The sequence below is a fragment of the Macrotis lagotis genome, chromosome 5 (assembly GCF_037893015.1).
Source record: "Macrotis lagotis isolate mMagLag1 chromosome 5, bilby.v1.9.chrom.fasta, whole genome shotgun sequence".
Taxonomy (NCBI): Eukaryota; Metazoa; Chordata; class Mammalia; order Peramelemorphia; family Peramelidae; genus Macrotis; species Macrotis lagotis.
Window position 1 is genome coordinate 32,737,095 of NC_133662.1, and position 14,897 is coordinate 32,751,991.

A 14,897-nucleotide genomic window follows, 5' to 3' on the forward strand; every position below is an offset into this window, starting at 1 on the left:
AAAATTTTATTTATTTTGAGTTTTACAATTTTCTCCCAATCTTGCTTCCCTCCCCCCACCTCCCATAGAAGGCAGTTTGTTAGCCTTTACATCATTCCCATAGTATGGATTGATCTAAGTTGAATATGATGAGAGAGCAATCATATCCTTAAGGAAGAAACATACAGTATGAGATATAGCAGAATTATATACTAAGACAACATTTTTTTTTAAATTAAAGGTAATAGTCCTTGGTCTTTGTTCAAACTCCACAATTCTTTCTCAGGCTACAGATGGCAGTCTCCATCACAGACACTCCAAAATTGTGCCTGGTTGATCATTACTCCCATGTGGCTGTTAGGATGTACAATGTTCTTCTGTTTCTGCTCATCTCACTCAGCATCAGTTTGTGCAAATCCTTCCAGGCTTCCCTGAATTTCCATCCCTTCTGGTTTCTGATAGAGCAATAGTGTTCTATCACATACACATACCACAGTTTGTTAAGCCATTCCCCCATTGATGGACATTCCCTCAGGTTCCATTTCTTTGCCACCACAAACAGAGCTGCTATGAACATTTTTGTGCAGGTGATGTTTTTACCCTTTTTCATCATCTCTTCAGGGTATATACAAAGTAGTGGTACTACTGGATCAAAGGGTATGCACATTTTTATTGTCCTTTGGGTATAATTCCAAATTGCTTTCCAGAAAGGTTGGATGACTTCACAGCTCCACCAACAATGTATTAGTTCCCACATCCCTTCCAACATTGATCATTATCTTTTTTGATCATATTGGCCAGACTGAGAGGTGTGAGGTGGTACCTCAGAGATGTTTTAATTTGCATTTCTCTAATAATTAGTGATTTAAAGCAATTTTTAATATGATTATGGATTGTTTTGATTTCCTCATCTGTAAATTGCCTTTACATATCATTTAACCATTTTCTATTGGGCAATGGTTTGTCTTTTTTTTTTTTTACAAAATTTGACTCAGTTCTCTGTGTATTTTAGAGATGAGTCCTTTGTCAGAAACAATAGTTGTAAAGATTGTTTTCCAATTTACTACATTTATTTTGATCTTGGTTATAGTGGTTTTGTCTGTGCAAAAGCTTTTTAATTTAATGTAATCAAAATTATCTAGTTTTTTAAATGATGTTCTCCATCTCTTCCTTGGTCATAAACTACTTTCCTTTCCATAGATCTGACAGGTAAATTACTCCTTGATTTTCTAGTTTGCTTATAATATTGTCTTTATGTCTAGGTCCTGTATCCATTTTGATCTTATCTTGGTATAGGGTGTGAGCTATCAATAACAAACCTATCAGAAATCATATGATTATATCAATTGATGCTGAAAAAGCTTTTTTTTACTAAAATACAGCACCCATTCATACTAAAAACACTAGAGAATGTAGGAATAAATGGAATATTCCTTAGAATATAGGCTAGAGGCAGATCAGAGGTGAAACAAGGATGCCCACTATCACCACTACTATTCAATATCATATTAAAAATATTAACTTCAGCAATAAAAGAAAAAAAGGAAATTGAAGAAATTAGACTAAGGAAGGAAGAGACAAAGCTCTTACTCTTTGCAGGTGACATGATGGTATACCTAGAAAATCCCAAAAAATAATCTAAAAACTACTAGAAATAATTTGCAACTTTAGCAAAATCACAGGATATAAAATAAACTCTTATAAATCCTCAACATTTTTATATATGACTAGCAAGATGCAGCAGAAAGAGAAAGAGAAATCCTATTCAAAGTAACCTCAGACAATATACAATACCTGGGAGTCTACCTGTCAAGAAACACTCAGAAACTTTTTGAAAACAATTGCAAAACACTTCTCACACAAATAAAATCAGACTTAAATAACTGGGCAAATATCAACTGCTCATGGATAGGCTGAGCAAATATAATAGAAGTGACAATTCTACCAAAATTAAACTATTTGTTTAGTGCCCTACCAATCAAAATTCCAAAAAAATTACTTCAATGAGTTAGAAAAAACTGTAAGTAAATACATAGGAGAAATAAAAATTTGAGAATCTCCAGGGATTTAATGAAAAAAAGTACAAAAAAAGGTGGCTTAGCCCTAACAGATCTAAAATTTTATTATAAAGCATCAGTCATCAAAACTTTCTGGTATTAGCTAAGAAATAGAGTGGTGGATCTGTGGAATAGACTAGGTGCAGTAGCAGGAAATGATTATAGTAATCTGCTGTTTAATAAACCCAAAGAGTCCAGCTATTGGGATAAAACCTCTCTCTTCAATAAAAACTGTTGGGAAAATTGAAAGTTAGTATGGAAGAAACTTGGATTAGACCAACAGCTCACACCTCTCATTTTTAAGTAAACCCAGATCTTTTATTTAAAGGAGCTATTACCCAGATCTTTTATTTAAAGAAGCTATTATAAATTAAATTTCGTTTTCTCCTGGAATTAAGCATGTGATCTGAATACTCACAATTTGACTAGAAGGGAAATAGGAGATTCAAGAGTCATAGAGTCATAGATCATCCACTCAATATATATAATCAACATAAATTACCTAATAAAATCAGCATAAATACATAATAAATTTATAAATATGTAAAAGTAACATGAATTTTTGTAATAAATGAATGCATAATATTCAAAAACCCAGCATGAGTTCTCTGAAACACTATTATGAGTAGCTTCCGAAGTCCCTCAAATACTGAAACACTATCATGAGTAGCTTCCAAATTCCCTTCAAAGACTGAAAATTGAACTCAGGGGTTTTTGAACTCCAGCAGTTATCTCACCTGTATTTGAAAGACTAGTGTGTTTGAATCTAAAGGACTATCTCCCAAATTCATTGGCTTGCTGATTCAACTACTGATTTGCATTGGTAGCAGATTGGATTGCATATTTATTTTTCACCTCAGTGAATAGCAGATTCAGTTTTATACAGTTATTTTTGCCAAGTATATGATTGTATTTAAGACCCATCGATTTGTTCAGTTAGTCTTGTATTTCCATTTTGTTTCCAGTGTGCTGTTGATGAAATAAATATTTTGGTATAATTAGGACATATTTTTAGGAGGGAAATAGAAGCTGAGTTATTTTTTTAAAAATTCTAAAAACACTTCTAAGAAAGTATTTGTATACCAAACTGCAAGAGACCTCAATTTAGACTATGACTGTATAAAAATGTAATGATGTGTGAGGGGCAGGAATGACCTCTACTTCATTTAGACCACTGATTTTGCTCTTACAGCAAGGTAAAGTGGAGTAATTAAGTTATCCTCATGACCCTTCATTAAATGACAGCATGGTATCAAGGACCAAAGAAACAGGTTAAATTTTTAATGGAAATATCTGCTAGGAATCAGTTCAAAAACTGCTTGTTATATAATCTTAAGACTTTGCCTGAAAAGTTTTAAAGTATAAAGACAGAATTACAAACAGTAAAATTTAAATTTGCATGCCTCAAAGATCATCTTTATCCACAATATTTCACAATGAAATTTTTCATCTAGCAAAAAAGGGGATTTCACATAATGTAAAAATAAATCTGATAGCATTACAAATTTTCCTAATTAGCAATGATAGCTTGCTAAGGGAGTTGTATAGTCAAGGAAAGAAAAGAACATAATTGAATAGACTAAGTATCAGAATAAAGCATTAAAAGTAGGATCTAGGTGAGAAAGTAGATAGAGTACCCAGCCTAGAGTCAGAGAGACATAAGTTCAGATTTGACCCCAACAAATGTGGGGTCATAGTTATGTTAGTTGTGTTACCCTGGGCAAGTTACTTAACCCTGTTTGTCTCAGTTTCTCAAAAATAAACTGGAGAAGTGAAATGTAAACCACGCCAGTATTTTTGCCAAAAACAAACAAAAAAAACCCAAATGGATTCATAAAGAGTCTGAAATGATTACATCAAGTAGCACATTTCAACTTTTTGTGTATCATGGCTTAGAGTTATAAGCTGAGGGGATCTCTTGATATGGTTATTCTGAAATATTCCCTTTGTGAAACACCTTCAAATCTGAAGGCAATAAAATGTGAACTTAAAAAAAGTGTACAGGGGGTGGCTAGGTGGTGTAGTGGATAAAGCACCGACTTTGGAGTCAGGAGTACCTGGGTTCAAATCTGGTCTCAGACACTTAATAATTACCTAGCTGTGTGGCCTTGGGCAAGCCACTTAACCCCATTGCCTTAGAAAGAAAGAAAGAAAGAAAGAAAGAAAGAAAGAAAGAAAGAAAGAAAGAAAGAAAGAAAGAAAGAAAGAAAGGTGTACAGATTAAAATAAGGAAAAAAAAGGAATTTGATTGAAGGTTTGTATTACTAGGTTATAAAATGTCCACTTGTCTTTATGACATTTTTCAGCATCAAGAGTGGGGTACTGTTGGTCTTCTGGTTGTTTGCCTAAGAGATGATAGCATAAGTTCTGAGGGTCAGGTTTTTCATTTTAACAACATTTCTCTGTTGCTCGGAGTCTAATTCTTTTTGGCCAAAGGTTTAAGGACATGAAATAATCATTTAACTGAATGAATCAACACATATGAACCACTTAGAAATTTTTTTAAAAATCTAAAATATTCCAAGATATTGGGCTTACATTCAACCTTTAAATAGTAACAAAGTAGGGACTTAATTTAAAATTGGGATTTACCAGGGAAAATAATTATTTCTTTTTCTAAGAAGGATGAATTTAGAAATGAAAAGGAAACATGCTAATCAGACATGTGGCAAGGGAAAAAATTTTCAAGGATGAAATTTCACTTCCTTTACATTAGATAAGGACTAATTTTTCCATTTCTCCTCTTTGTATCTACCACCACAACAACTGCCCCTCAAGGGAACTGAAGTGAAAATTGAAATGCTATCCCTGACTATATAAAGTATGCAAAAGTACTGATTATATTGAGGGGTTTTTTAATCTGTTAAGAACATTGCAAAATTTCTTCAAGGAAATGGTAATTTTAAAGAATGTAATTTTTTTCTAACCTCACAAGAAAAATTTGCATTTAATAATGCTCAATAACTGGTCAGCTCCTTGATATATGAATAAAGATATTGTTTCACTTTAAAATAATGAGTTTAATTCATAGTAATATCCAGATCATCATAGCAACACTTGCTAACAGTGATTCAATTGTCATTCACTTTTGACAGTATTGGTCATAGCTGGCAAAACTGTTAATTGTACCATAGTTCACAAATCCATATATTTTGGTAATCTTCAAGTGTTTGGGGTAACAGAGTCTGGTAGTTTTCTAGACCTAATTATTATAACTTATTGTCATAGTCATAAGTCAAATTAGCCATGAGACTAAAGAACAAGATTTATAGTTCATAGACACAGTCCAGATTTGTTGTAGATCCAATGTCAATATAGCAATGATTTTATTTTTGGAAAAAATTGGAATTAGTTCTTCATATGCTAGAGAGACCCAGCTTTATACTTATATTCCATTGACCAACATGTGATAGCATATTTATGAAAATCAAAGAATTCATAGAATTAATGTGATGGAAATCACTTGGACTCAGACCAATAAATTAAAACTCTGTCACTGGGGTCTAATTTCCAAATGGTCTTTTTGTTTTAGACAAATTTGTAAAGAATTCCAGGATCTTTTGAGCCAAGATAGATCACCACTTGGATCATCCAGACCTACTCCAATATTAGACCTCGATATCCAGAGACATTTAACACACTTCAGGTATGATTGTGTTTTCTTTTCCATTGGAGTGACAATGCGGGCACAGTTAGATATTCTATAGATGTTTTTCTAGATTGTTAATTGTTTCTTACTAAATCATAAAATTATCTTCTGATAAAACTAGATGATTCTATTTCACTAAGTACTTTGTTTTTGGATATATCATTTGTTTATTGACACAAAAGCTACATTTAAAAATTTCCATATGTCAAAGATTAAAATGGGATCCTAACTAATATTATACTATGTTTTAAATGGAAAAGTGAAAATCACTACATTCTGGACCTCAGCATACTCAATGATGATGATGTTCATGAAAGTTAATGTAAAAATTTCAAAGAAAAAATTTCAAAGAGCACTTAACACTTTTCTATTCATGTACTCAGATCATTTAAATAAACTTTCTCCATTTTGTTGTTATTAGGGATGTTGTTGAGGAATGATAAAACAGAGTAGCTCTGACTTAAGTCATAGTCTTATAGAATATTTAAGACCCTAAGGCTCCAAGAATACCCTCACTATTGGTATGATCATAAATACCTATGATACATTTATGTATCATGCATCAGAGGTAATGGATGTATAAGAGGGTATTAGCTTAAACACCAAGAAGAATTTCCTGGTAGTTAGACTTTATAGATTCTGATGTGGTTAACTGGGGAAATTTTAATTTATTTGTGTTAAAATTTATATGGTAAAATAAAATAGAATTCTCTTCCCTCCCCCCCCCCCCACTGATCAGTTTGGGTGATTACCAGTTTCATAAGCCAGTGTTGATCTTGATTTTTTAAGGAAATTTTCAAGATTAACAAATCTAATATTATAATGGTTCTCATCAACTGAAAAAAAGAGCTGCTCCATCAAGATATTAAAAATTATCTTTTGATAAAATTACTGGTGAAGATATAACAATTTTGTCAGGAGAGCTTTCCATCCTGCTTAGTAATCTATGAAGTAAGTGAGCAATGTTTCTCATTTTGTAAAATGAAAAAGATATTAGGACATAATTTCCCCATACCAAACAATGTTATGCAGATGGAACAATAAGTTAGAATCTTCCATAAGAGGAGATAAGATTTAATTGAATGAGCACCAACTTTGGTTTCAGGAGATCAGAGTTCAAGTTCAGCTCTATCATTTACTAGCTCTGTTATCTAGTAGAATTCATTTACCCTCTCTGAATTTCATTTTCTTCCCTTATAAAATTGAAACAATGTTGTTTTCACTACCTGAAAAGGGTTGTGGAAAAAAGTATTTTATATGCTTTAAAGTACTACATAACCAAATCAGAACTATTATTATTATTATCATTTTCTAATGTGTCACAGAGTTGATCATGCTTATTGTGATTTTTGTTAGATTGTGAAATTTAGCCCTACGGACTGAAATTAATTTTTTTTTAATTCTGTCAAGAAATCAAGAGAAGATAGAAACAATGAATGTTGTTAGTTTTAATAACTTATTAGATAAACACCAGTGATGAATATTCATGAGATAACAGATTAAGAACTTGAAGGAGGTTTAGAAATTCGGTAATCCAATTTCATCATTTTACAAATTAAAAAATACTGAGACCCAGGAAGGTTAAATATCTTATAGGGATAACACACCTCTGATAAGTGGCAAAGCCTGTATTTGAACCCACAGTCTCTGACTATAAAACTATTTCTGTCTCCATTGCCCAAAATTTGGGTTGATTTTAAGATACCTGGAGGAGTCACAAATAACCATTAACTATATTTAGGCTAATTGAAATTCAAGCTGGATATCCATTTTGCTTGCACATCTTTGATAGTCATTTTTCAAATATTATAACTTACAAATTTCTGTTCAAAAGTATGCTGGAGGAACTTTGAAATTCAACTGTAGAGTCATGCATACAAATATGACCCTGCTGAGCAGTGCATGATTTAGAAGCCAAGTGTCACATGTTTGTCTCCACTGCTTCCAGGTAGAAGATTGAGTTCCTTCAATATTCTGCACTATAATGCTATCATGAAACAATGAACAACATTTTGTCATGTTGAATTAGGGAGTTCTTGAAAAGAATAACTGATTAGTTGAACACTGCAACATCTTGTTCAGTATAGGTCCATCCTAGGGATCTGTTACTCGAAATGAAATTTTCATTCTTTTTTTTGAATGATATTTTATTTTTTCAATTACATGATATGAAAGTTTTCCAATATTCATCTGCTTACAAAAGTTTTTCTACCACCCTCCCTTCCCACTCCCCTCTCCTCAGAGGCAAACAGTCTGGTAATATTTGTTAAATCTGAACATTCATAGTTTCTTATAAAGCAATAACATTCCATGACATTATACTCTAAGTTCTTCAACCATTCCCCAATTGATGGGCATCCCCTCTATTTCTAATTCTTTGCCACTACAAAAAGAGTTGCTATAAATATTTTTTAACAGCAGAACTTATCTCATTTTTTAAATTATTTCTTTTGTATTGGTATTGCTCTTTGGACAGACTTCCATATTGTACCCCAAAATGATCATATTAGGTTACAACTCCTCCAGCAGTGTAATAATGTCCCATTCTTCCCACAATCTCTCCAACATTGACCATTTTCCCCTTTTGTCATTTTTTCATTTTTGTCATTTTAGGTGTGAGGTGGTATCTCATAGTTGTTTTAATTTGCATTTCTCTAGTCGATAATGGTTTGGAACATTTTTTCATATATGGTTTTAATTGCATCATTTGAAAACTGCCTGTTTGTATCCTTTAACCATTTTTCAATTGGTAAATTTGACAATTCTCTCTATATATATATTAGAAATGAGACTTTTATCAGAACCTGTAGCTGTGAAAATTGTTTCCCACCTCTGTTTTTCTTTTAATCTTGATGGCATTGGTTTTATTAGTTTAAAACCTTTTTAATTTAATATATTCAAAAATCATCTATTTTATAATTTATAATATATTCTATTTTTTGTTTGATCATAAATTTCTTCCCTTTTCATAGATCTGACAGGGCATTTCTTGATCTGCTAATTGGTCTATAGTATCACTCTTTATTGGACATTTTGTTCTTTTCCTTATAATATGTCCCCTGAAAAAAATACTCCAATAAAGAGATAAGTGGCATAAGCATAGAGAGTTGGTCAAGTTCTCCCTTTGACACATTCTGACCATGTGAACTTGAATTATTTACCTAACCTCAGCACCCCCAGACAACTCTCTAAGACTCCATGTGAAAAAAGCAGGTATTAGACTTCTTTTTTCATTTTCCTTCTTTTTTTTTCTTTTTTAAGCATGATTTGTTCTCCCTTTCTCATCCAGGTTGAAAATACACAGATTACCTATGATCACATGCCCTTAATTATTAGTAGAGAAACTTTGACTTGCTCCATTTCTGGCCTGGATCTGTTCACCCCTCCTTGGACTACAAGATCCTTCCTTCTCTCCCCCTACCACATTACCTCTGACCCTTCAGGCTAAATTTAATGCCAAATATTCAATTGACAAAGTGCACTGCAGCCCACAATGCTTGGCCACAAGATATCTACCAATGTCAGTCTCCCTGGCAGCAGGGATTATAGATGTAGGCCTCAGGTTTTTGGCACTAATCTTCTTTAATAAAGGAAGTCATCTACTCTGTGAGCAATCTTTACCAATGTAATCACAAATCAGATGCCACCTCCTGTCTCCCATGATATTCCTTGATTTCTAGGTTCAAGGAAATTTCCAGGTGATAAAATGTCATTATTTTAGGTGACAATTCTATGCTTTTAAAAATCTTTAGCACTGAAATTCTTTCTACTTTGAACAATAGTATAAAAAGGATATATCCTAAGGTTCATGTGTTGTTAATAATTTAGTCAAAGAGGGCAGCTAGTTGGCACAGTAAGTGGAATGCCAGGCCTGGATTCAGGAAGACTCAGTGGAAGAAATGACAAAAACTCCAGTATCTTGTAAAGAAAACCTCAAATGGGGTGACAGAGTGTCAGACATGACTAAACAACAACACAGCATATACTATCAATTTTTTTAATAAAATAAGTTCATGAGGGTTAAGAGTTAGAAACAGTTTTTATTATTGTGTCTTAGCTCAGTAATCTAATAATAATAATAATAATAATAATCTCATTTTTCCAAGTCTATTTTATCTGTGGATTTTCTTAGAATATAGGAAGAAAGAAGAATGGAAAGCTCAGTGGAAAGAGAACTTAAATGAAATGAACCTGAGCTTGTCCTTCATTCAAGAAGTAGCAACTCAGATGAATTTTCTAGTAATTGCTCCTTCATTTTGATTGCAGAGGCCTAGAAGTAGTTTTTAGGGTTATAGATTCAGAACTGAAGGGTCCTTAGAGATCATTAAGTCCAACAAGTCCCATGTTTTAGATAAATAAACTGAAGCTCATAGAAGATATGACCTGTCCAAGATCACATTGATAGTGACAGAGTCAAAAGCAGATCACTTTCCACTGTATCAGTCTTCATTTGGATTTGCTTTGTTGTTGAGTTGTTTTTCATTCATGTATGACCTTCATGACCCCATTTGGGGTTTCCTTGGCAAAAATACTGGACTAGATTGACATTTCCTTCTCCAACTCGTTTTTCAAATGAGAAAATGAGACCAAACAAGGCTAAGTGACTTGTCCAGAATCACACAACTAATAAATATCTAAGTCAAACTTGAACTCAGGTCTTCCTTATTCCAGACTCAATACTCTTGCCACTGCATTACCTAGATGCCCTAGATTTGTTTTCCTAAAACATTTTTCAAATCAGAAAGGCCTGTATTTTGAATGACTTTAAAGTGAAAAGAGTTTAGTAGTCATAATAGTAACATTGCAATGGAATAAGGAAGGATAGGAAATAAATGGAACTGTAACTTTATTGGTGTAAGGAAGTCCTAGACAAGGAAACTTCTTACAATTGAATGTTTCAGAGTAGTGATTAGTGTGCACTGGTAGGTAATCATAGATCTAGAGCTTGAAGGGACCTGAGTGGACCTTGGATCTAAGTCTAAACCTTTCATTGCACTGATCAGGAAAAAGACTGAGGGAAATTTTAAGTGCCTTGCCCTGATTCATAGCCAGGACTTGAACCCACGCTTTCCTGACTGTGAAGCTAATTTTTTTATTCCATTCTGTTTCTCTAGTTCTCTCTTTTCACACATGCACACATAGACATGCATACATACAAACACCAGATATATAATAATATAATAATAGATGCTATTTATATAATGTAATAGTATAGAAGATAGGAACTGGATCTTTGAATTCATTGACATGGAAAATTCCCCATCCCTCTACCCAAGCAGTCTGTCAACTATTCTGGCAGTTGTCTTAGTCATAGAAGTGACTTGGCTAAGGTCTTAGAGACAGTAGGTGTCAGAAATAGGACCTGAATCTTTGTCTTCCTAGGTTTGAAACTGTCTCTTTTCCCACTGTATTATACTGATTCACTGTAATAATAAATAGTAGATGCAATATTAATGATTTTGATATGATATAGCTAGGAGACCTAATAACATTTATAGAAAGCTTAATGTTTGTAAATCACTTTGCACAAATTATCTTATTAGATCATCACAACCACCTTGAGTTGTGATAAACTCATAACATCACAGACTTAGAGGTAGAAGGAATCTTAGCTGTTCACCTCCCTCCTTCCCTCATTTCATATCTAAGGAAACTGAGTCCCAGAGAGTTGAAGGCACTGGGCAAACTCAGAGTTATTCAAGTATTAGATCCAAGATTTGAATCCAATTTCTCTGCCTCCAAACCTTGGACTTTTTCCTATCTTATTACCAGGAATAATATCATTATTCCCATTTTTTTCCTCCTAAAGCCATACAAGTAAGTGGTATAGGGGATGGTACTTTGGACCTAGAATTAGGAAAACCTCAGTTAAATATGATTTTGACACATCAGCTGTGTAAGTTACTTAATTTCTCTCTGTCTCCATTTCCTCAACCAGAAAATAAGAATAATTAATAATAATATTAATACCTATGTCACAGGGAGAATCAAGTGAGATAGAATTTGTAAATCATTTAGCACAATACCTGATAAATAATAGGTATTTAATAAATATTTGTTTCCTTCTGTCATTCCTTCCAAGAAGCTAGTCAGTGATACTACCAACATAACAACCCAGATATTTTAATTACAAATTCAGGGCTTAGATCACTACACCCCATGGTTTCTCAGCTTAAGAAAGATTAGGTCTGACAAGCCACCAATATTACTTCCAGTTGGACTTACCAGTTGCCAACACAGGGTGCTAATGGAAATGACATGTATCACAGTGAACCCCTGATGATCCATAGATAACACAAAAAGCTGCTTTTCTCAATCAAAATGACATGAAACAGATATTCATTATTTATAATTTGCTGAGCATAGTCAGAAAATACATATTGCTCTCCAAAATGCAGCAGATCACATCATTCCAAAAGGAAACTGACTGGATTGAAATATGCAGAAAATATCACAGGCTCCAAAATTTCAGAAACAATTGTACACATTAGATAAAGAGAATACTGGAATGCCAAAATTATAAGAGATACACAAAAAGAATACACAATCTTTTTCTTCTGAATATAATAAATTCCATAAAATCATCACAATTATTCTACCACTACTCGCTCCATTCTTCTCCAGTTTCCTGCCTAGTTGTTTACTGAGAAACCACATGATGAAAAGGACAGAGTATTTGGAATGGAATCTTGGAAAGACTGAATTCAAATGTTGCATTAGAACCTGACAAGCTAGGAAACACTTGAAGATTACTTGATCTTACTGAGCTTCAGGTTCCTCATCTGAAAAATGAGGATAATAGTAATAACATTCAACTTCACAGAATTGTTTGAAAAATCAAATAAGATGATATAGGCAAAGTACTTTGCAAACTTTTCATTTCAGTACACATGGGAGCTATTATTGTTACAACCCATATTCTCTCTTCTCTCTTTGAGGCACAGACCATATAATACTAAGTAGAAGGCAGGGGGGTAAAGAGAAAAGCACTTGACCCTGGAGTTAGATGACCTGAGTTCAAATCTTTTCTTCAACACTGTGATCTTTTGAAAATTGCCAAACTTCTGTGGGCCTCAGTTTCCTCTTCTATAAAATGAAAGTGCTAGATTGAATGGTTTCTGAGATTTCTTCCAAATATATGTATTTAGAATTAGCTAGTAAAATGAATAAAGCAAGCTTTTTTTCCTCCTTTGGACTTTCTTTTTTTCATTTTTTAAATTTTTTAAACTTAAAATATAAAATAAGAAATAAAATATTACCACACATGCAGCAAAACATGAAATTTCACAGTATAAAGCAAAAATTTCTATTTCAAGAAATAGAACTTTCAAGAAAGTCTATATAATAAATACTATGAGTTGTCTTCAAAATTGTCCATCTTTGCTTCCTTCTAAGGTTTTCCATCTCTGCAGTGATGTTTTTTTCCTTCCCCCCATGGCTACATATATACACAAACTTATATTCACAAACATATATACATATATATATTCTTATATACACAAACACATATATATTTGTATATACAAATATATATATATATATGTATATATATATATATATATATATATATATATATACACATATATAAGTTAAAGTAATCTTAAGGAGAGAGCTGGAAATTCTAAACTTAGTTTTCTTTCCCTTAACAGAAAGTATATTAAAACTGATATTTATACAGCATCCCAAAAAGTCTTTGTCCAATATTAAACCACTAGAGATTAAAACTATTTTAGTAGCTAATTACTAAACTTTTACTTAAATTATTATTAAATCATGTGTAGTAGAGCAAAACTACTTTTAAAATGAGTTGTAAATTATTAGAGATTAAAACTGTACTAAAAATTTTGGAACAGCTTTTACAACACTTTAAAGCAACACCAAGTGCAGGTAGATGGTGCAGTAGAGGGACTGGAATTAGGAAGATTCATCTTCATGTGTCAGAATTCCATCTCAAATATTTACTAGTTGTGGGGCCTTGATCAAGTCACTTAACTCTCTTTTCCTAAATTCATTATCTGTAAATTAAGCTGGAGAATGATATGTCAAACCACTCCAGTAGTTTTGTCAAGAAAACTCTCAAATAGGATCACAAATATTCAGACAGGACTGACATAACTGAACAACAGCAACAATGATAAAGTTTGTGAAACATTTTATGAACATTAAACCATTATTTGTCACAAACAAGCCTAGAAATTTGGGGCCATAGGTATATTGTTCCTATTCTACACATGAGTGCTGATGAACACCTTACCCAAGATCATTCGATTAGTGTCAGAGTTGGAAATTGTATCCAAATAAGGAAATTGTCTTCTGGGATCAAGGACCAGAAGTGGATCTTCTATACGGGTTTGCTGCTAGAATAGACTATGAGAAATTGTTGAAGATATGCCTTCCTTTTTTTCACTTTAAGTGATATAGCTAGACTCGGTAACCTTCTGCACACACAACTTCTGGTGTCCTACAGTTAATTGATGTATTCAATTCCTCTTTTTTTTAAATAAAGGATGTTTCTGGCTTTGTTTTTGTCATCTAAAAAGGGGAAAAGATTTCCCTTTAATTAAGTCATCTTTCAGAACTGGGAAACATTATCTCAATAACTTTATTAGCTATCAAACAAAGAAGTTGTATCTACCAATTCTTCATGCTGCAGGTTCTAAGTGAACTCCCTCACTTTCTTAGAGTATTTTGCACTTTCCTTATCCATTTCCCACCCTCTAATTTGTATATAAGCACTATCTCTCTTATTAGATTGTAGATTTTTCAGGCTTAGAGATTGTGTCTTCCTTTAACTGAATCTCTAGGCAGTTTGACTAGTAATAGATAGCAAGATTCAATGGCAGAAAAACCTGGGTTAAAGTCCAACCTCTGATTCATGCTGACTGTATGACTCTGGATAATTCATTTAACTTCTCTCAAGCTGTTATAGTTGGTAGAAGTTCTTACTGCACCTGGGAATTCTTATATCATAACTCTAGTCCCAGTTCCTCTCTTTAATACCTATGGAATATATTGAATATAGGATTGGGTTTGAGATAGGAAGACAGTGGCTCATATCTTATCTCTGACAAGTATTAGTTGTGAGCCTATCACATCAATCATTCAACAAATCTTTATTAAGCAGTTATTATGTGCTGGGTATTCTGCATGCAAGCACAAAATAATAATAATAATATTTGCTCACAATTAACTTGTCACAGTGAAATGGGAGA

General features: G+C 33.0%; 1 protein-coding gene across 1 annotated transcript in view; it reads left to right on the plus strand.

Annotated features, from left to right (window-relative positions):
* Window positions 1-14,897, plus strand: part of TFAP2D (transcription factor AP-2 delta) — an 82,186-nt gene that overhangs the window by 47,713 nt on the left and 19,576 nt on the right. Inside the window, exon 7 of the mRNA XM_074190175.1 lies at window positions 5,569-5,682. Coding sequence (XP_074046276.1) covers window positions 5,569-5,682 — 114 coding nt within the window. The remainder of the gene's footprint in view (window positions 1-5,568; window positions 5,683-14,897) is intronic.